Source organism: Giraffa tippelskirchi, chromosome 2 (genome assembly GCF_054371585.1).
Source record: "Giraffa tippelskirchi isolate mGirTip1 chromosome 2, T2T-mGirTip1v1.2.pri, whole genome shotgun sequence".
Lineage (NCBI taxonomy): Eukaryota > Metazoa > Chordata > Mammalia > Artiodactyla > Giraffidae > Giraffa > Giraffa tippelskirchi.
The window spans coordinates 167,839,211-167,862,738 of NC_137276.1; the positions used below are offsets into that span (position 1 = coordinate 167,839,211).

General features: G+C 42.5%; 1 protein-coding gene across 5 annotated transcripts in view; it reads right to left on the reverse strand.

The window, feature by feature from the left end:
- The window catches only part of LOC145538896 (protein mono-ADP-ribosyltransferase PARP14-like), a 45,216-nt gene extending 23,755 nt beyond the window's left edge, over positions 1-21,461 (reverse strand). For 3 of the 5 annotated variants that reach the window (XM_081571778.1, XM_081571775.1, XM_081571776.1), the window contains exons 1-6: positions 21,249-21,461; positions 14,851-14,975; positions 14,057-14,090; positions 10,746-10,985; positions 8,052-8,288; positions 1,406-3,645 (exon numbers count right to left, since the gene is read on the reverse strand). In XM_081571778.1, the coding sequence (XP_081427904.1) occupies positions 1,406-3,645; positions 8,052-8,288; positions 10,746-10,985; positions 14,057-14,090; positions 14,851-14,975; positions 21,249-21,441 (3,069 nt within the window). In that variant the 5' untranslated portion in view covers positions 21,442-21,461. Of the gene's footprint in view, positions 1-1,405; positions 3,646-8,051; positions 8,289-10,745; positions 10,986-14,035; positions 14,091-14,850; positions 14,976-21,248 lie in introns of all 5 variants that reach the window. The other 2 variants (XM_081571779.1, XM_081571777.1) reach the window with 2 other exon arrangements.
- Positions 21,462-23,528: the final 2,067 nt, after the last annotated feature.

Here is a 23,528-nt window from a genome sequence, read left to right on the forward strand (position 1 = left end):
AGATGAGAGAGGGAATGGGACCAAGTGGTTATCAGAGTTACCCCACGAGGGTCACCAAGAAGTGATGCAAAGCAGGTCTGTGGCAACAGAAGCCACACACCTATGGGAGTGGAAGGCATGGAAGGAATGTCTTACTACTCAGTGTCCAAGGTGAACGAGCATCGGAACTCATTCCAATTACTGACCCCTGGCTGAAAGAGATTTCTGTTTATTTGCTTGGTTTTTTTGATGAGAAACAAAATTACTTCTATATTTTGAAATATAGCAATGTATATTCCAATCCTAGCTCTATCATTTGCTTGCTGTGAGACTTGGGCAAATTACTTAACCCCTCTAAATCTCATTCCTTCATCTATGAAATGAGAATAATAATCCTGGAATCTGCCTCATAGCATTGAATGAGAAAATGAATGCCAAGCACTTGGGAGAGTGCCTGGCACATAGTAAACAGTCAGTGTTAGCTATTATTCTTGTAATTATGATTTAAGCTAACTGTGAGTAAAAATCAATATTTTTACAACCTCTTTCCATATTTTAAACTAAAATGAAAAATATTTTAAACAAAATAACAACTTGAACAAAAAAAGAGGATGACCCACAGGATGGGAGAAGATATTTGCAAATTGTGTATCTGTTAAAGGACCTGTATCCAGAATACACAAAGCACTCTTAAAATTCAGTAATAAAAAGATAATTTAAAAGTGGGGAAAGGTTGTGAATGAATTTTTCTCCAAATAAGATATGCAAATGGCCTTCCCTAAGAATCTCTGCCCCAACCTGCTCACAACCCCCAATTTGGGGAAGCACAGCAGGGAACCTTCCAGCACTGTTTGGATGTTACAGCCTGTGTTGAAAAGGTTGTTAAATACAGTTTTTAAAAACACATCACTCCCTGACAGATCTGCAAGAACTAGCCCCACATAATACCCAGACCTTCCCCAGATCCACTTTCTACCTTTCTCCCCACATTTTCTTACTGGTGTTTGGAGTTGAGAGCCCCTCAGACTTAGTACATTCCAGATTACAGTCCTCTGTCCCCATCTTATGCTCTAATTTTTCTGTATCTGCTATCAGAGAATTTGACAGGAAATTAATCTTAGATTTGCCAAAGTATGACAGGTGTAAAAGCACTGAAAAAGTATAGAGAGTCATGTAAATGTTAGCTATTATTGTGGATGAATTTGCTGGAAACTAGTGATATGAGTACATTATCAGTTCCCACAAATAACTGACCAGTCTCGATTAGTGAGCACCTTGGTGAAGTAGCCCAATTTTCTAAGGAAACCTATTTCAAGGCAAGGATGGAGGACATGGGATTCTCCCCTTGATCCTAATCTCCCTTTGGCAGTAGGCTAACTGGAGTTCCCAGCACCCTGGGGGTTGTTCTGAAAACAGAGGCACTCACTGTAGCATTCTGCACATCTCCTTTCACCAATAGGATCCTCAGGCCTTCCGGGGTCAATAGACTTGATCCATTTCCATGATCTTTTCTCAAGTCGGGCTGGACTGCTGCTGGTAAACTGGACAGGGAAGCAACATCAGGCAGGGTGTCTTTAAATACACTTTTGGCACTTTCAGCAAAGGCCTCAACAGTCTTCTCAGCTATATCCACAAGGTAAATCTCTTTCAAGGTGCATCCATCCTTCTTATGCTGGAACCATTCCTTGATCGCCAAAACAATGGTCTCCACACACTGGGATAGAGGAAAGCTTAAGGTTCTGGAACTAATAGCAGGGATGGCTATGGATCGGTACTTGTGTTTTACAGCCAAATTGAGACTTTCTTTCACAGCCAACTTTAGCTGCCACACACATTTCTTGGCCTCATCACTCTTCCACTGGGGCCCCACTGCGTGGATCACATGTTGGTATGGGAGCTTTCCTGCTTTCGAGATGACGGCATAGCTAGGTAAGATCTTGCCCTTTCTCTTCAATATCTGGTCACAGTCTTCTTGAAGCTCAGGGCCAGCTGCTCTTAGAAGAGCAGCACCCAAGGCCCCCCTGAGCTTGAGTTCCTCATTGGCCGCATTCACCACCACCTGGACGGGAAAGTGTGTTAAGTCGCCTTGCTGCACAATTAGGGAGACTCCAGGAGCTAAATCTGTCCGAAATAAGCACCTCTGCCCACCAGTGCTGCCTCCCTTTTCTTCATCTTTCTTCAGTTCAATAAAACAACCAAATAATCTTTTGACCTCACTTTTATAATACCATGCTTTATCCTGGAAGAACTGACCAGCTCCCGGTTTATCAATATGGACGCTTTTAACACACACCGAATCCAAGGCTTGTCTGACAATTTTCATTCCCTCCAGGACTTTGGCCTTTGGGCCAGTTAGTAAAATGCCTTTTTGCTTGTTCTCAGGATTAAAATTTACCTGAACATTCATCCTCCTTATCTGTGTCCAGATTTGCTTTTCTGCTTTTAAATAATGAACAATTAAGGAAGTCTTTACTCCAGTCCATCTCTCTATTTTTGTGTGCTTTTCCACGAAGTCAAAAAGCAAGTCATAGATTTTATTTACTTCTCTTACACAGCCTGCAATGATAACCTGGGCTGCAGTTTCTGAAGTTACCTCCTGGATTACTACAGTCTTTGAGGAGGAATTGTGTTTCTTACACAAATTTGCAGTAAGCCCTTTCCAATTCCTGCTGTTAAGGACTTCCCTGTTCTCAACATCAATGCATTTACAAATTAAAGCACTGATCATTTGGTTTTCAGCTTCCAGTAGGACTTCAGAAGAAAAGCCAGTTAAGAGGACAGTTGTGCCCTCTAGCTCGTAAACTGCAAGAATGTTCTGTGCTATAAAGAGAGACTTAGAGAATTCTGCACAGTCAACCTGTTGCAGAAACTGGAAAACCTCAGGGTGAACATGAATGTTTCTCTGAGCCATGGTGTATACATTTTCCTGGATTTCACACTTTACTTTATACACTTCTTCAGGGAGTCCTTTGAAGCACATGTGTTGAGAGGCTTCATCATAATAAATTTCCACCTCTGGGCACTCCGTGTGGAGCCGCTCTTTTATGCCGCTGTGCAAAAGAAGTGAATACTTGCTTGAAGTAATCGCCAGTTTTTGTTTCAGACTTTGCTCTTCTCTTTTAATTTTTTGAATGGTGCTTTCTATTAAGTCCTTGATCTGTGGCTCAATGTTTTGTACATCCTCTGACTTCCCCACTAAGGTTACAATGCTTGTGAGTGCATCAAACTCAATCAAAATCCTATCATCTTCTAAACTGTCTTTAATGGTGTCCCACACTATTGGATCCACTTTAAATGGGGTCACTGTATATTTAGACCTGATGTCAGAGAAAACTGTGGAAGCATCTTTCCGCCAAGTCTTGACGCTTAGTCTTCCTTGATTGATTAAGGTGGCTGCAGGTCTGATGATCACTTCACTGTTGAGCTGGCACCACGTCAACTCACAGTGACAACGTCTCACTTCATCATGTATCTCCTCAGTCAGATGACTCTTTTTCTGCAAGAACTTCCATAAAGAAGGATCCAGTGATTCTCTGAATGGTGCCGGAAGCTTGATCAGAGGCTTCTCCTCTCCATACAAGGCTGTGCCCAAAGAAGGATAGTATGGGAACACAGAGAGTGGCATATTATTCAGGTCAAGTTTCTTGGTCATGATGGTGTCCATCACTTAAAGGAAAGAAAGAAAATAAACTCAGTATAATATGTTTCAGAAGCAAAAACAAGCAAGCAAATTTTCCTATTCTGCAGAAAAAAAAATCCTAATGTTTGTAAGAACTTAGATGTTACAACATGCTTTTAAAAAGCAGCACTACTCCCAGAGTGCTCAAATATAAATTGATATGTATTAATACTACACCGGTATTCCTTGTGTCATGGAATAACTACTTTCCAGCCAAGAACACTCTATGTTGAAATTGTTAGGTAAATTCTATTCTGTTAAGTAAATTCTATGATAACACTAATATATAGTATCACCACCAGGTTAAGAAAGAGAGAGGCGTTTGGTCACAAGCTTAAGGAGGGTATTTGCTCCAGTGTGAAGAATGTTTTTGTTCTTAAAGCAAAGCTCATCTAGGAATCATGTTATTTATTTCTTCTTGTAAATACTTCTAAGAGGTGGAGCATAATAATAATTATCATAGTTTACTGTGTGTCAGACAATATTCTAAGTGGTATATGTATATAACCCTCACAACAACCCTTTGAGGTAGAGACACTATTGTCATTATCCTTATTTACAAATGATAAAACTGAAGCTAGGAGATGTTAGATAACTCAAATAGGGTCACATAGGCTGAAAATGGGGCTTCCAGGTGGTGCAATGGTGAAGAATTCGCCTGCCAATGTAAGAGACTCAAGAGATGCACGTTTAATCCCTGGTTCAGGAAGATATCCTGGAGTAGGAAATGACAACCTGCTCCAGTATTCTTGCCTGGAAAATCCCATGGATAGAGGAGTCTGATGGGCTACAGTCCATGGGATCACAAAGAGTCGGACATGACTGAGCACACACACAGACTGTAAATATTTGAGCTAAGATTCAAGCTAGTGTCTGTCTTAACTCCAAAGCCCATGCTCTTGCCCCTCTTCCAGGGGTTCCAGACCAAGGTCATCCTCATGGTCATCAGACAATCCAGCCCCAGAGACTCTGATTCAGTAAGTCTTGCATCTCCCTTGTCCCTGCTCTAATGCCCTTCCTGCTACATCTACTGGGACATCTACTGTGTGTGTGTGTGTGTGTGTGTGTGTGTGTGTGTGTGTGTGTGTGTGTGTGTGTGTGTGTGTGTGTGTGTGTGTGTGTGTGTGTGTGTGTGTGTGTGTGTGTGTGTGTGGACATCTACTGGTGTGTGTGTGTGTGTGTGTGTGTGTGTGTGTGTGTGTGTGTAGAGGTACTCTTCACCCCCATGCCCCTCCTCACTTTGTGTTTAGTTGTTAGACAGGTGCAAGGGGTCTAATCAGGAAGGGAATTAGAATGAACTCCAGTAACAACTTGGATTAAAACAGTATCTTGTGAAAAGATGTCAAAAATAACTTCACCTTGTGAACAATTGGCTCCTAAGCCTGGAGCCAGACCTAATGAAAAGAACATGACCTTTGCAGGCTCAGACACATGGCTTCAACTTCCCACCATGGCCTGAAACAGGCTCTGAGTACCAGTGAGTATCCCCATGCCAAGCACTGCACAGATACAATTTAATCTGATCCTCACAACATTCATCTGAGGTAAGTAGTAATGTGAGCCCTCTATTATAGATGGAAAACAGAGACTTTGGTGGGTTAAAGTAACTTCCCCAAGATCACAAAGCTAGTAAGCACCAAAGCCAGGCATTTGAACTCAGGTCTGTCTGACCCAAGAACCACCACAGATGTCACCTTTGTGTGCCTTAAGATCTCCATCCTGTTTTCCTCCTCTGTTAAAAAAAAAAGTAACTACATAACTGCACAGATTCTTATGAGGATTCAGTGAGATAGTGTGACAGAAAACACAGCAAAAGATCTAATGTACGACAAGCATTCAGTAAAAGTGCCCTTCCTGACAGGGTGGGATATATGGAGAGAGTAACATGGAAACATACTTTACCACATGTAAAATAGATAGCCAATTGGAATTTGCTGTATGACTCAGGGAACTCAAACCAGGGCTCAGTGACAACCTAGAGGGATGGGATGGGGAGGGAGGTGGGTGGGATGTTCAAGTGGGAGGAAACATAAGTAAACCTATGGCTGATTCATGTTGATATTTGGTAGAGTATACAATACTGTAAAGCAATTATCCTTCAATTAAAAAAATTTTTTTTTAAAAAAGAGTCTTCCTTAAAGTTTTGTGAATCGAATTCTGTGAAGCTGAACAAAATAATTTCAGATAAATAATAACATAATTTTTAATCCAGCTTTATCTACAGTTTGCCTCATTATTAACTCTTTGTAAATGGTAAAATATCCTCCAAGAAAAATTAATGTTCCAGATGCAGAGGAGATTGGGGGAAAATGGAGAAGTTAGCACAGATTATGGTGCCAGTTCAGTTCAATTCAGTTCAGTTCAGTTGCTCAGTTGTGTCCGATTCTTTGCAACCTCATGGACTGCAGCAGGCCAGGCTTCCCTGTCCATCACCAACTCCCAGAGCTTGCTCAAACTCATGTCCATCGAGTTGGTGATGCCATCCAACCATCTCATCCTCTGTCATCCCCTTCTCCTCCTGCCTTCAATCCTTTCCAGCATCAGGGTCTTTTCCAATGAGTCAGTTCTTCCCATCAGGTGGCTAAAGTATTGGAGCTTCAGCATCAGTCCTTCCAATGAATAATCGGGACTGATTAGGATTAACTAGTTTGATCTCCTTGCAGTCCCAGGGACTCTCAAGAGTCTTCTCCAACACCACAGTTCAAAAGCATCGATTCTTCAGCGCTCAGTCTTCTTTATGGTCCAACTCTCACATCCATATGTGACTACTGGAAAAACCATAGCTTTGGCTAGATGGACCTTTGTGGGCAAAGTAATGTCTCTGCTTTTTAATATGATGTCTAGGTGTGTCTAGCTTTTCTTCCAAGGAGCAAACGTCTTTTAATTTCATGGCTGTAGTCACCATCTGTAGTGATTTGGAGCCCAAGAAAATAAAGTCTGTTACTGTTTCCATTGTTTCCCCATGTATGGTGCCAGACTCAGGTTCAAATCCTGGCTCTGTTACTTACTAGCTGTGTAACCTTGGTCAAGTTTTTTGACCTTCCTGTGCCTCAGTATCCTCAGATCATAGTAATCTAATAGCAGTGCCCATTAGCAGTGTCCATGAATGCACTCGGTAGCACCCTGTAGAGCTATGCAAAAATAAGTCATAATCATAAGAAGGCACAGCCAGAGAAAGGGAAAATCAGTGTATCTCAGGCACAGAAAATGGGAAATGAGTGAGTTTTGAACAGGAGGTGTGGTCAACATAGTCAGATGTTGCAAAGAGATCAGGGCAAAAAGTAACCTTTGAGAGTACCCTTCAGATGTGGTTCTAGCATAAAATAAACCTGAATAAAAGAGTTCCCAATGTTATACATACATATGTAGCATAGACATTCTGAGGACACAAGATGCCCTCAAGATGCTTGAAAGCTTCATAGCTGTCAACTCCCAGCTTATATGAGGTTAACTTGTAGAGTAATAGCTTTATGTAGCTTTCTCCCTGAGCCCAAGGCCAGACTGAAAGAGATTTAAAGCACATGCAACAGAAGTTCTTCTTTTGTCCCTTTGCCCAAGGAACGCTAGGTCTTCCATTCCATTTTAATCCAAACCATACCTCCACTGCAATTTCCCAACACATAAAAGCTAAAAGGAGTTTCCTCCAAGTATCCCCTGTGAAACAGTTTAAGTGAGTGGCATTCCACATGATTCTGTTTCATGCTCCCTCTGTTAATTCCAAGCACAACATCCTTTCTTCCCCTAAAAAGTCTGGCTCTCTAATTCCTACCCCTCAGCTTTGACCTCTGAACATCAGCAAAATCTCCTGGCTGACTATGCACATGCCTCAGAGAACTGGCAATCTATGTCTAAGAAACCCTCAGAAGTGCTTCCTGAAGGTTTAGCAGGATGAGGTTTTCAGAGTTACCACAAAGAACGATCCTACAGCATCCACTGAGCATGTGAAACCACCACTGTTAATTTCTGAATGATGACACTGACAGGTGAAAAGGGAAGTAAAGATACTTCATAGAAACTGTGTGTGTTTCTGAGTATATCTTTACTTGTTGAAATTAACTTGAGAATTTCTATCAAATGTAGGGCTAAGACACAGATCACCTCTTTAAAAACAATATCTCAAAGACTCTAAGAATTATATATTTTTATAGTTTTTATATATTTTTCAGTCTATCGTAAGTAGAGACTCATGAGAGAATCTCCTGATATCATTCAAAAACTTGACATTGCTTCTCCAAATTTTTAATCACTGGTTTCACCAAGTATCACATACCAGATATACAGGATTACTACTTGGATTTCCGAGAAAAAATAAAACTGTTAACTGTTAAGATCTAGTATAATATTTTCAGTTATGCCAGGTAAGGTTTACAAAATTAAGATGAACAGATATTACCTTTTCTGTCAAAAAATTCAATCAGTGCTGAACTCTCTTCAGGGAAATATTCGATGTTGGCAACTCTTCCCCCTCCATTATGAGGATTTTCAAATAAACATTTCAAATCACAGTCATGAACACCAGGTGGCAGGTTTTCAACTCGAATTGTTTTTGTCACTTCCAGAAGTCTTGCACAAAGCTGAAGTTTTTTCACTGAATGGTGCTTGGGACATTCACCAACAAATTTCAAGGCATCTACAAACCGTAATCAATTAATCAATCAAAAAAATTATATGTTTATATTATATAGAAGAAACTGTCTGCATATTAATTGAGAAAAAAAGAAGGAGGCTAAGCACTCAATTTTTAAATGCAAGATTTTAATTCCCACAGGAGAATCTATATGCCTATAGATTCTCTGGAAGCTTCTGAACAACAGTGCAAACAGGAATGTCTTACCAGGATTGCTGACACTGAGTCATGTCCCTGCCTTTAGTCACAGCTCTCTCCACCACTCCTTGACATCATTACCTGAATGCATCTCTACAACACAAATCTTATTTCACTCTTGACCTCAAGTCCTAAAATGGCTCCCCATCACTTGCAGGCATGAGTTTAAACTCTTTAGCGAGGCTTACAATGCCCTTGGCTATCTGACCCCAGACTAATTTCTAAATATCACCTGTTTATTACCTCCATTCATTTTATTTTCCATACTGTCACACAACCCAGTCATTCTTTCAAAAACTCCATTCTCTCTTGCCTTTGTATATATAATTCCCTGTGCCTAAAATGCCCTTCTCCAACGTTTTTATCCTGGTCCTGTTCCTCCTTCTGGACTCAGTCCGATTATCTCTTTCAAATTAATAAATATCGATAGTGAGTCCATGATGTACAAGACACCATGCTAGGATCTGGTGATACAGGGATGAATGTAACAGGTCCTTGAAAGTTCACCATCCAAGAGGGAAGAAGTCTTGAAAGCAAACAAATGGCCTATTTGGGGATCAAATGAGGTGGGAAAACTAAGACTGGAAATCAGACGAGGATTCCCAGAGTAAGTAGTCACTGATCTGAGTTTCGAAGGATAAAGAAGAGTTTATCAGGGAGATAAGGGGAGGAAGGGGCTTTTCAGGTGGCTCAGGGGTAAAGAATCTGCCACCAAGTGCAGGAGACTGGGGTTCAATCTCTGGATTGGGAAGATCTCCTGGACCTACTCCAGTATTCTTGCCAGGAAAATCCCATGGACAGAGGAGCCTGACGGGCTATAGTCTATGGGTTTGCAAAGAGTGGGACATGACTGAGCAACTGAGCATGCAAGGGGAGGAACCGTCTCAGGCAGAGGGACTAGTAGGGTGTATAAACAACACAGCATATCTGAGATCTGATAGCCTGTTACTTCTGGAGTATAGACATCAAAGAAAACCAAGTCACCATGTTGGGTCCCCTTTCCTCCCATTCCCCACAGCCTGCTGTTCACAGCTGAGAAAAGCAGCTTTTCCTCCTGCATCTTCATTACTGACTTATGAATGGGTTTCTTCCTGCCCCATATGAGTTCCTCAAGAGCCGGAACCAAGAATTATTCACCTTTGTACCTACAGCGCCTAGACTAGAATCTCACACCTAGTAGGTATGCAAGATTTTTGCTCAGTGAACAAAAGCAAGTCGACTTAGTTTTACCTTTATAAGAAATAATCATAAATTTGAACCTGTGCTGGTTGATTAAGATCAACCATTCCACTGCCATGACCATGGAATAGTGACGGTTTGGAATTGGAAAACTTCCTTGTCTTCTGCAGATAGCTCTTCCAATTTCAGAAACTGTCCAGACTCCCCACACAGACCTTAAAGAGCATGCACTTTCTGCAGCACCTGCATTTACTCATCCCTGCATATGTGATAACCATGCAAGTACTAAGGAAATACATGGTAAAGGGAATAAGAGAATAGGCTGTATAGAGGTGGGCTGCCTCGGTTCAAATCTAGCTCTTCCAGATACTAGCATCTCTGTCTCCTCAATTGTAAAATGAAGGACAATAATAACCTCAGAAGGTTGCTGAAAGGAACAAATAAATTGATACATGGAACAAACCATGTATCACATATGTGAATGTTTACTGCTATTACTATTACTCTCCAATAAGTCCAGTTAAGTAACACAGATCAATCTTTACTCCTCTCAGTGAGATAACACGCAGGAAACACTGGAAACACAGGAAACACTGAGTCCTCTGCTCGGAATCTTTTTAATAATCTGAGACTTTAGATTTCTATTTGGGTGTGTTACTTCTGTCTCACTTCTCTCTCTGTCTCTGTCTGTTTCTCTCTCTCACACACACACGCACACGTACACACAATTCATACAATAATGTTTATTAAACATACCAGAATTTGGTTTCAAGATGAATTTGCTTCTCTTTCAAAATAAGAAATTAATATTAACTTACTAGCTACTAGAGGGGCTTCCCTGGTGGTTCAGATGATAAAGAATCTGCCTGCAATTCAAGAGATCCGAGTTTGATCCCTGGGTCAGGAAAATCCCCTAGAGAATAAAACGGCAACCCACTCCTGCCTGGAGAATTCCATGGACAGAGGAGCTTGATGTGCTATTAGAAAGAATGAAGCTTTCAGAGATGTTCCATAAGCTAGGCGTTCCAAACCCCAAAGTGTAGTGCAAAGAAGGCTGACAAATGGAGCATCACTTGATCTTACCTGTATACGTCTGAAAGGTAACTACAGCCACATTAAAGTCTCGTATAAATTCCAGTTTAAAGTCATCATTTGTCAGGCCACTTATATTCTCCACTAACAAGAATAACATCATATCAGTCACATCTGCCTTGAGATTTTCAAATGCAACCAAAGAGGAAATATCTTCACACTCTTTTGGGGTGTCTTCCTCTTTTTCTGATCTACTGAGAGAGAGGTCTTCCTCTAGTTCTTTTGATGCATCTGATTTTAGGGAGACAAAAGGGTACAAGATGTTAGATTTATCTATCACGTTCTTAGCAAAATAAATTATCATAGGCTAATATGTAAAATAGATAGCCAATGGGAATTTGCTATATGACTCAGGGAACTCAAACCAGGGCTCTGTAACAACCTCGAGAGGTGGGGTGGGGAGGGAGGTGGAAAGGAGGTTCAAGAAAGAGGGGACATATGGATACCTATGGCTGATTCATGTTGATGTTTGACAGAAACCAACACAATACTGTAAAACAATTATCCTTCAATTAAGAATAAATAAATGTAAAAAAATTATCACAGGCTAATTACACTGCCTTCTTCCTTTCCTGGTTTCAAAGTTGACGTAAGTTACACAAGTAACATGTCAATTATGTCTCAATAAAACTAGAATAAAGAAAGATTAAGAATTGGGGGAAAAAATGGATCTTAGAAGACTTTCAGCTTAATTTAGTTAAAAATAAAAAGTAGTATTTGATATGATGCTGATCATGATTATGTTCAATTTTATTACACTCTTTTCTGCCTTGTTTCTCTGAGGAACCTGCCTTGCTTTTCATAACACTTGACATATATTTCTATCACAGCACCATATTACAGTTATTGAACCAAGCTTCTCCAAAGCAAGGGACATACTTATTCATCTTCGTATTTCTGGCTCATGGTATACAGCTGAGGCTCAATAAATGTTGCTGAATTGAAGATTTACTGCTTAGATTACTGGGGGAAACCAAGAATATCCAGTGATGCCCAAACATGGGAATCATCTAACATTATGTTCTGAAAAGCAATAATTTCCAATCACTGAAGAGAAAAAGGATTCTTACAGTGAATGACTAAGGAATGCACATGGAAGATAAAATGGCACAGAGAATTATGTGTTTACCACAAACTTATGGAATAGCAACCACCCCAGTCAGCTTGTACCTCTCCACTGTGACCATAAAGAGTTACATATACAGTTGACCCTTGAACAACATAGGGATTAGGAGCCCAACCCCCTGCAGAGTCAAGTATCTGTGTATAACTTTGACTCCTCAGAATCCTAACTACTAATAGCCTACTGTTGACCGGAAGGCTTACCAATAACATGAACAGTTGATTAACACATATTTTGTATGTTATATGTACATCTACATATATTTTATGTGTTCATGACATAACTAATTTTTCTTAATTTGTTCAGTATTTCTAAGCTATGCAGTTCATCTGTGAATTTCTTCCAATTGTCACAAATTACCAAAAATTTTTCAAATATATTTATTGAAAAAAATTCATGTACAATTTGATCCACGCAGTTCAAATCCAGGTTGTTCAAGGGTTAACTGTATACAGAAGAAGAAGATCATTCTCACACTATGCTTGTGGCCTGAAGCATGATGCGTTTATCACAATCTTTAGACATTCTGTGAGCAACTATCCCATTAGTGCCCTATGTTCATGGCACTGGTTGTGTGGTGATGGGTACATACAAAAAACGCTGGAAAAGGAAATTACCAATTTTCTAAAGGAGGTAGACAACAAATAGAAATAAGAAAGGAAGCTGACATTATTATGGCAGAGTAAATGCTATCTGCTCACCAAACCTGTTTTGTTTTCTTCCTGGGCAACATTTCTGAAAACTATTAACTTCATTCCAGTTCATTTCAAGTGTCCTAGCCTTAGGGCCATTGTCAAGATTCAGTGTGAAGCAAGTATTCAACAAAGAACCTCTTCTTCCAACTCTTAAAGGGGTCATCTTAAGTATCTTATTGGAGACCACACCAATTCCTGGCTGGTTACTACAATTAAGAGTCAAGCTCAGGTTAAAACAGGTTTAGTAAATGCTTCTAAAATCTCCAGGACATTGGTGGAGTGAAGCTGGTTGGCTCTCCCTGAGTACACACTTGGAGCATTAAGCAAATCCAAAACAGTGCTAACCAATCAGTTAAGACAGAGTTAGGCTGAAATCTATGAAACCATAAGAAACACAGACTTGATTAATTCCAGAAATGGTACAAATATAAATGTACTACAAATATAAAACCACTTTCTGGTACAAAATTGAGCTTGAAGGTACAGCATGCAAGGAATCTTTCAAGAAACAGATAGGGTTTAGGGAGTCACAGTGAACAAATACTGGGAGTTGGGTGAGCCATATCTGAAGAACAGAAGGCAGAACTTCCTCTAAAGAGACAAAAAATTCCTGTCTCATAAGAAGCAGGAGCTTCTCAACCATGCGTATTAAACTCTATTCTACAGTTTAATAGTACATCCATGTTAGGTAGAAACAACCTATACATCCCTATCCAGGCATTTTGCCAAGTTAAGGCAGCTCTCACCCCAGAGCCATTTTCAGAAAAGGAAAGTTGCAAAACTCTAAACATGTTCTTTAGAAAATTTCAATTTTAGAGGACAATATTTAAACTTTTCTTGGGAATTCCTTTTCCCAAGGTTTGGATATATGGATCACCTTCCCTTTCCAGTTTGGCCATTCAGCCCAGTCTATCTTCCTCCCATTTACAACAGCATGCTTAGCCAGGAAAACTCGTGTCTTCTTTAACAAACGTCAGGTGGCACGCAGGCCAACACCCAGACACACGTCAAGTAGCAGAGTCCACAACAGCTACTGGATTGCTGGCTGTTTCCTACAGTAGATGGGATAAGTGCTGATCTGGAGGGCTGCATTCATATCCTCCACCCAGCGCTCAGAAAGCAGTGCCAACTGACTTAGCTGTACACAGCTCCCACTGTCACGTCATGTCCCTGCTTCTCAACAGGTGATTGGGCACAGGTAGACTCTAAAGGTCACTTCATCTACATACAGGTACCTCTTTATCCTCCCATCAATTGCAAGGTACTCTCAGTCCTCACAGAGAGAGTTGTTCCCATCCTTCTGATTTGAACCCTTAGAACTCAAGAGGCAACTGTTGAGCAGATGGCTGAGAGAATGGAGATGATGCAGCCCAAAGCATCTCTCAGCTGAGCAAACCGTGCCTTATGAAGTCAAGAAGAGAAGGGTGACCTTTGCAATGCAAAGTGTTTAGTAAAAACAAAACTGCCTGATAAATGGAAGTTACCTGATTCTTCAACCTGTTCTTTGGTCTTGGATTCCTGAAATCCAAACAATAAAGCAGCATTAATATATTACTAATAATTTATTTACATCAAGAAAGTATTCCTAGGGCCAGCCTGAATATGTAGGGTCTATAGAAATGATAACTAAAAATTCAGGCAATGATGCTATTGAATATACCTCACATTTCATGGCATATCCACTTAGCTCACAAATCACTGGTAAAAACGAGTCACAAAACTCCAAAGGAACACCAAATGTTCGTGGTAAGACCTAAATCAGAGAAATAATGCAGTTCATGTTCTTTTCCCCATTTAACAACTACTGAGTGTTTACTATTAACAAGCACTAGGCCAAGGGCTTTACTAAGACTGTATCATTTAATCCTCACAACAATCCAATAAACCAAAGAGGTCAACACTATTACTATCCCGTTTTACAATTGAAGAAATACTTAATACATTGAGTATAGATCACTCGCCCCTCTAAACCATGTGAAAATAAAACAAAGATGGCAAGTTCCAGGTTATTAAGTGCCTAGGATGAAGGGACCCAAGATTTTACAACTCAAACCATCATTATGGTAGCCCCTCAATCCTGAATTTTCAAAACAAACAAAAAGTGCTTCCTCTCCCATTACCCCATCGCCACACTCACTCCCTCCTCATCTATAAATTGCTTTTCTCAGCCCAGTGCAAGTTATACTTCTCATTCCACTATGTTTTCCTCATTGTGGTTCCCATCCCCACATAACTTGGGAGAACACCCGACTTCCCTTGTAATCACCGCTATACTTACCTTTGTGGGAATTTTCCCCTCCTGGACTTCATTGGGGACTGTGGGAAACTGGACAGTTAATTTGAATGTTCCTTTTCCCGGCCATTCTAACTCGTGGCTCTCTCTCTCCAGAACTCGCTGCCGAACTGAAATTTTTTAGAAAAGCTGTTAAGCAATCTTTATTAACAAAATTATTCTATGATTTCCATAGGTTTCATCATCATCTGTCAGTGGCTTGGTCAACTTCTCAAGAGAGGCTGTGTATGATGAAAAGAGGAAAAGTTTAGCAAGCAGACGCAGATTTGAATTCTATCTTTAAATTTCCTTTTTTTTAAACCCTGAGCATGTTCCTGAATAAGCTTTACTGACAAAATCTCAGTCTTCTTGTCTATTAGTTAACGAAGACTGTCTTATGTGTTACATGGATTAGACTGAAGAAACATTATAAAGAACTTAGTACAGTACCCTTTGCTCAGTGGGCACTCAGAAAGGTAGCAATATTTATTCTACAATGAAGGGAAAGAATTAAAGCATCTCTCACTGTGAACTACTGATACTAAGATACGACATTATGAAAGCCATGTTTTAGGAAAATGGCTCAGCTGACAATGAGCAGAATTAATTATTTAACCTGTGATAAGGGCCTTACACAGGATAGTAAAAGGAATAGCAAAGGAGGGATGGGAAAGATTCTTACAAAATACAGAAAAGAATTAGCACATTTGGCAGCTGAGCTGTAGTGGAAAAAAAAAAATGAACAGTGGACATAAGTTTAAAGAACTTGATTCAAATTCCAACTCTGCCATGAAGTAGCCGAGTCACTGAGAAAATATTTTAACTTCTTGAGTCTCAGTTTCCTCAAGTGAAGCACAGTCTGTGAATGAATTTTATGAAACCTATAAGGGCTATGTAAATGTAAGTTACAATAATAAGGAGCAGCTAGAGAGAGAAAAGGAAAATCAGAGACCATGGTATCTGAGACCATGGAGAACAGGGAGTGGGTGAGTTTAGAGGGGAAGGCATGGCCAACATAGTCAGGTGGTGCAAAGAGGTCTGGGTGAAGGAGAACCTTTGGGAGTGCCTTGCAGTCACAAGTGTGGCTCTGCCATGGATGCTGGGTTGCCATGTTGTATTCTGATGTGGTTGCTTGCTGAGGCCAAAGATATAAGCAGAATCTTTCATCAAGAAGGGTTTGAGGGACGTCCCTGGTGGTCCAGTGGTCAAGAATCTGTCTGCCAATGCAGGGAACATGGGTTTGATCCCTGGTTTGGGAGGATTCCACATGCGTTGGAGCAATAAGCACATGTACCACAGCTATTGAGCCTGAGCTCCAGAGCCCTGGAGCCACAACTGCTGAGCCCACATGCTTCAATTACTAAAACCAGAGCACCTAGAGCCTGTGTTCCACAATAAGAGAAGCCACCGCAACTAGAAAAAGCCCATGTACAGCAATGAAGACCCAGTGCAACCAAGAAAAAATAATTTTTTTTTTTAAAAGAAGGTCTTGAGTAGCTTTCCTACTGTAACCATCCATGAAGAGGATGAGGGAGGTGATGCCTTCACTGGATGCCACCTCAGAAACAGGCCTCAAAAACAATATGAGATGGAATGTCAGACTCTAATTTCACTCTTTATGAGCAGGGTGAGTGTTTTTGCATGGACTCCTAATGGGCTGTCCTAAGCTGAAGTGAGGACTAAGGACTGGATAAGACCCCTGAGCCCAGACAACAGGCTGTTTTGTAAGCCAAACTATCTAGAGTCATGGACCTCTGTGTTGCATTCCGTACATTTTGGAAGAGTCCTGTCCCAGCATCTACATGTGTCAACCTATTCTGAGATTGTGCGTAATATGTATGGGCACGACTATTTCAAGAGAACAGATGGTAGCAGTATCAGTAAGTGATCTAAAACAAGAAGGTGAATCTGGGAGGAAAAGAGATGAAATGGTGATGACTAACCACCCTTGGGCTTCCCTGGTAGCTCAGTGGTAAACTGTCACCTGCCAATGCAGGAGACATGGGTTTGATCCCTGGGTCAGGAAGATCCCCTGGTGAAGGAAATGGCAACCCACTCTAGTATTCTTGCCTGGAAGATCCCATGGACAGAGGAGCCTAGAAGGCTACAGTCCATGGGGTCACAAAGAGTCAGACACAACTTAGCCACTAAACAACAACCACCACCTTTACCCATGTGGACAGGCTGTCTTGTGCATCAATCTCAGACCATCCATATGTAATTATATTTAAGGAGAAGTTGGGTTCCCTTACCTCAAAGAAGCTGACAATAATAAGGAGCCAAATTATGGCCAAAAAAAAGATGACAAATATGCACATCTGAAACAGAATTTTAAATCTTACTTGACTTTACACTTGACTTTCCAACTCTGCCATGAAGTAGCCGAGTCACTGAGAAAATATTTTAACTTCTTGAGTCTCAGTTTCCTGAAGTGAAGCAGTGTCTGTGAATGAATTTTATGACACCCATAAGGGCTATGTAAATGTAAGTTACAATAATAAGGAGCAGCTAGAGAGAGAAAAGGAAAATCAGAGACCATGGTATCTGAGACCATGGAGAACAGGGAGTGGGTGAGTTAATTTACACTTGACTTTCCAGGAATTCAGCCAATTATATAAAACAACAGAGCTTCCAGATAGTTTTGTTTCCTATCCACTAATTTCTACAGAGAAGTGCTTTGGGGCTCATTCTTCTTACGTGAATGATAAGGCCCAAGTTGTGTTACACTATGGGCCTGCATCTGTTGGGGCCACTTCCTGTTGTGGAGGGCAGAGGGTGTTCCTGAGAGAGAAGAACTCTGCCCTTGGGGCAATGATGAGGTAAGTCATTGGATGTTATCAAACTCCTGACCGCGTGCTGCTGAGAAAGCCACTCCTCTGGTAGGAAACCAAAACTGAATAGGGACTTTCCACTCCCTAAGAACTTTGACCACACAAGGATTTGAGTTGAACTAAGTTTGAGTATCTGTGCAAGGGGTATTGCAAGAGGGACATTTGAGAAGTCTAGGGGTGGAGGAAGGGAGGAAGTGGGCTGGGAGGTAGGAAGGAAGAAACCCGGCAGGGAGACTGAAATGTTCTGCTTTGAAGACTAGAACAGAATGATATTATCTTCACACAATTATATTTTCCCTGTTTGTATTTTTATGAGGTTTGTATTTCCTACAGTCATTTCCTTTTTGTTCAGGTTCATTAACAAACAACAGGGATTCTCAAATTTTAATGCTGTGCTAAGTTGCTTCAGTCGTGTCCGACTCTTTGTGACCCATGGACCGTAGTCCACCAGGCTCCTCTGTCCTTGGGATTCTCCAGGCAAGAATACTGGAGTGGGCAGCCATTTCCTCCTCCAGGGGATCTTCCTGACCCAGGGATTGAACCCGTGTCTCTTATGTCTCCTGCATTGGCAGGTGGGTTCTTTACCACTTGCACCACCTGGAAAGTCCCAAACTTCAGTGAATTGGGGTTAAACATGCAGATTCTCACCCACTCCACCCTCAGGGCACCTGAGTCTCTAAGACAGAGTTGGGAATGTGCCTGTTAACCTGTTGCAATTTGGATGCAGGGGGTCTGTGGCCCCAATTTGAGGACAACTCTTGAGGATAATGGGATTCTAAAGAAGAAAGAAGTGTCCCTAAGGGCCAGGCTGGTGGTGATGTTGACAACTGGAATCAAAATGGTAAAACCTTGTGAGGAAAAGTGAAGCCCGGGGGGAAATGACTTACATTGCACAGATACCCTTTAGAGCATTTCTGACTGAAATTAATCCTTGGAAAACTTTTTGACATTGTTTTAAGGGCTCTGAGTCAAGCTCATCTCCTGATCCATGCCCACATCTCTTCCGTCACACTTCACAGGGATTCACTTGTGAATCCCTTTCTATTTTGGGGTTTTATTCTTTCCTTTTTACATCCCTGCCCTAGAGCATTCCAATTGTTCTCAGGGCTTCCTAAGCCCCTAAGCCTGAAAGTGAAAGTGAAGGTCAGTCATGTTGGACCCTTTGGACCCCATGGACTGTATGCTGCTGCTGCTGCTGCTGCTGCTGCTAAGTCGCTTCAGTAGTGTCCAACTCTGTGCGACCCCATAGACGGCAGCCCACCAGGCTCTCCCGTCCCTGGGATTCTCCAGGCAAGAACACTGGAGTGGGTTGCCATTTCCTTCTCCAATGCATGAAAGTGAAAAGTGAAAGTGAAGATGCTCAATTGTGTCTGATTCTTAGCGACCCCATGGACTGCAGCCTACCAGGCTCCTTCGTCCATGGGATTTTCTAGGCAAGAGTACTGGAGTGGGTTGCTATTGCCTTCTCCACATGGACTGTATAGTCCATGGAGTTCTCTAGGCCAGAATACTGGAGTGGGTAGCCTTTCCCTTCTCCAACAGATCTTCCCGACCCAGGAAGCAAACTGGAGTCTCCTGCATTGCAGGCGGATTCTTTACCGACTGAGCTATTAGGGAAGCCCCGCTCAATTAACTATGGGGAGGGAATTTCCCCCTGTAAACTCAATCAACTTAGAATGTCACTCCTTCCTTCCCCATCCAAAAAATAAGAGATACAGAAAACGTCCACGTAAATTTTTATTTAAGTTGGATGTTTTTGAGATCTCCTCTGTAAAGAGGAGAGAAAAACAAAAACTTCAGTTCCCCATAAGTTTTTTAAAATTGTATACTATATTTGTAGTAATATTCTGAATGAACTGTAAATAGGAGGTGGAAGAATAATGCTTATGTCAAGTCCTAACACTACAGTATAAAAATGGAAGCAATGCAAATAAATTTTTTTCCAAAAAATAAAATAAATAACAGAAAGCACGGGGGCTCTCTCTCTTCTTCAAGTGAACACCTATTATTCCTGTAGAATCAGCTACAAAATCCAGAACAGTAGAAAACATGCATCTTTCATCCCCATGCTGACTTTCCTTATTCAAGGCCTCACTGGTTCTCACTTGGACATGGCATGATCTTCTTCAGATTTAATGTCCAAGATCTCTACCAACAGAAATCATTGTTATTTGCATCCAAATTTATCTCCTGAAAAGTGTACATGGACATGGCCCTCCACTGCCTATCTGTGGGGGAAAGTTCATACTCCTTAGCATATCATGCAAGGCCCTCTCTCATCTCAACCCAACTTTCTATTAGCCTTAATTTGCACCCCACTTCTTCTTAAAAAGGTTTAATAAGAGAAGGCCTAAGATTTTAAAATTACAAGCATCCTCTTTGTTCAAGTTCAAGTTCAATCGCTCAGTGGTGTCCGACTCTTTGCGACCCCATGAATCGCAGCACACCAGGCCTCCCTGTCCATCACCAACTCCCGGAGTTTACCCAAACCCATGTCCATCGAGTCGGTGATGCCATCCAACCATCTCATCCTCTGTTGTCCCCTTCTCCTCCTGCCCCCAATCCTTCCCAGCATTAGGGTCTTTTCCAATGAGTCAACTCTTCGCATGAGGTAATCTTATAAAATTGCCCAAGCCCCACGTGTTCTTTTCATGCCGGAGACCTCGCATGTGCACAGGGATAAGGAGAGGGCTCACTCCGCAAACCAAAGCTACCCCCAGGGAGCCCTGCACTTCCCTGGGCACTTCCCTGGAGAGCCTTTGCTCTCCTGCTCCCAGCACTGCCACCAGCTCCCATCTGAATAGCCCTCCCCAACATCTCACCTATCAAGAACTGAATTCACTCTCAGGAGTCAGTTTAGATGTGACTCTCCCAGGAGACTCTCTTTCCTTCAAATTGTGTTCAGTTGCTCAGTCGTGTCCTACTCTTTGCGACCCCATGCACTACTGGGGCCCTCCAGGCTCCTCTGCTCATGGGATTTCCTAGGCAAAAATACTGGAGTGGGTTGCCATTTCCTTCTCCAGGGGATCTTTCCCACCCAGGGATCAAACCACATCTCCCGCACTGGCAGGTGGATTCTTTAATACTTGGGCCAGGGAAGTCCAGGGGTGGTTGGACATCGGTGTTTCAGCTCTTCTTGCTTCTCCTTGTTTCGAATCACTTACTTCAAATTGTGTTCCCATAAAGCTCGGGAGTTTCAGAACTGCTGCTTTATAGGAAGAAGACAATTGCAATGGCATTGCAACTCTGCCACTAACACACGATGCCACTGCACGATGTAGCTCTGTAAAATGTCTACCAGCTCTCCGGCAGCCCCCTTCAGTCATACGGTGCCAGATGTTTATTTGACTCACCCGCGCTGTCTGCCGCACCTCCCGCAGCGCCTGGAAGCGCAGCGCAGGCCGAACTGCGGCGCCCTGGACCACCTCATCTATTCTGCGCCTCCCACCCCATGAGCTTCTCTACAGTTGCTGCCGGAGCCGGGCGGATTCTCCCGCCCTGCCCTCGAGCCCCAGGTTCCCCTGGAAGAAGAGCCCAGCTCGCCCTCTCCCCCGCACCCCTTGTCCCTCTCACCGTCGTCCGGGTAGAAGAGCACCAGGAAGCGGGTCGAGCTCCCCGGCACCTGGCAGACCTCACACTCCCCGCCTCCTGATCTCTTCCGGCTCTGGAAGTACATCTGCAACTTGGTGCTCAAGTTCCTCGGGGGCTGGGAGCCCCAGGACCCTTCGACTAGCAGCGGGAAGGAGCCGGGCGCAGCCATCCTCATCTGCTGGCCCAGCTCCGACTGCCGGTTCCTCCCCCAACGCCCAGCGGTTAAGCCACTTTCGCTTTCGTTTCTCAGAACACTCCTCCTGCCTTTAGTTTCTGCCTTTGGCTGTAAGCGGCTGGCCCAAGTTGGACTGGAAACCACCCTTCCCCTCACTCCACCTCCCACTCTTCACTTTCATCCGTGGACCACGGCAGAAGCTGGCATCGCCTTGGGGCTTTCCTCCATCTTTATACTCGCGACCCTAAGCTCAGGCACCATTTGCTACTCACCCAAACCGCAGATGAAGTCAGCCGCTCTGGGTCACTAGACCTTGTACCAAAAAAAAAAAAAAAAAAAGCTTCATTTTTGCCCCAGGCCGCCATTTTACAAACTGATTCTTTAGAATGTTTGGGGCCCATTTTCAGCCTTCATTAAACAATTAATTGTCAGAATTTTACCTTGCTTCCCTAGTTTTGCACTTTGTTCCTTGACCTGTTAATATTCTATATCTAGAAATGAGGGGAACAGTACATTCACAGCTATTTTTTAATAGAATATTTTCTAGGTGCTATGCACTCTGAATGGATTCTACAGGCAGACACAGTTTGTGCCCTCACTGAGCTCATGAAACCGTGTGGATGCAAGGACTTAGGACACGGTGGAGTAAGTGTTGTTGGAAGGAATATACAGGTGTTCCCAGAACAAATCAGGGGAGGCTCCTAGTCTAGGTATGGGGGCTCAGGGAGGGTTTATGGGGAGGAAACATGTAACCTGAAGCCTAAGGATGATTACAGATAACCTTGGGCATTGGGCAAGAGATGAGTTCCACGGCATGTGCTTGTATGGGATCCCTTGAGCTGCTCTGTGGTAACCAGAGGCAGGAGGCCAGCCAAGTGGCTGCTGTAGTGTCAGGTGGGAGATGAGGGTGGCTGAGACCAGGGTGCTGGCCAAGGAGGACTGAGAAGGGCTAGGGTTCCAAATTGATACTGGACTTGCTGAAGGATGTGGGCAGCAAGAGAAGACACTCAAGAATGACTCCATGTTCCTACACACATGGCCTGAGCAACTGACTAGATAAAAGTGGCATCTATCCGATGGGAGCATTAAGGTGAGAGAGAGGCTAGGATTGTGTGTATCCTTGACCTTGACCCGTAGTGAAGGAGTGTCTCAAGTACAAAGGAGGAATCATCATTCAAATACAACCAGTACATCAGGTGAGAGAAATGTCTGTTGGACTCTGAGGACCTGGTAAGCACTGTCTTCTGGTGAGGAGGGAACAGAGGGCAGTGGACAGAGGACCGAAAGGAAGGGAAGGGATTGCTGACAGTAAGCGTTGTCAGCTCTTTCCAGATGTGTGACTGTGAAAGGGAAGAAGTTAGACAGCAGCATACGGGTTTATAGGATTCATAGAATCAGGGAGTTGTTATTTTTGGTTTTTGGCTTTTTAAATTTATTTAAGATGGAATTTAAGAATCTTAGAAATGTTTAAATATTGTTAGAAAAGTAAAAGGACACAGGTTGTGGGAAAAGGTGGGAGGGGATCCTAGAGGCACTAGCCCAAAGAGGGGACCCTTTTCCTGCTGCACCGGGAAGGAGGAGCTAGAGCACAGAAGTTATATCGCTGTTAGTGGCTAAGTCGTGTCCTATTCTTTGTGACCCCATGGACTGTAGCCCACCAGGCTCCTCTATCCATGGCATTTTCCAGGTAAAAATACTGGAGTGGGTTGCCATTTCCCTCTCCAGGGGATCTTCCTGACCCAGGGATCGAACCTTCATCTCCTGTGTTGGCAAGTGGATTCTTTACCACTGAGCCACTAGAGAAACACAGAGTGCAGAAGTAGGTGATTCTGAATGACTGCTGATGGGAAGGTCTGGAAATTCTCTCCTGATGGATTTTGTTTTATCTGTGAAGAAGGTGATGAGGCCTCTTAGAATCTGCCAAAATTAGAGCTATTTCCTGCAGGGCTGGACCTTATGTATTGTCTCTTATCATAGTGAAACTAAATTTCAGGAAGAAGAGAACCAGACATGGGCCAAAGAGAGTTTGTGTTAGTTGCTCAGTCGTGTCGACTCTTTTTGATCCCACAGACTGCAACCTGCCAGGC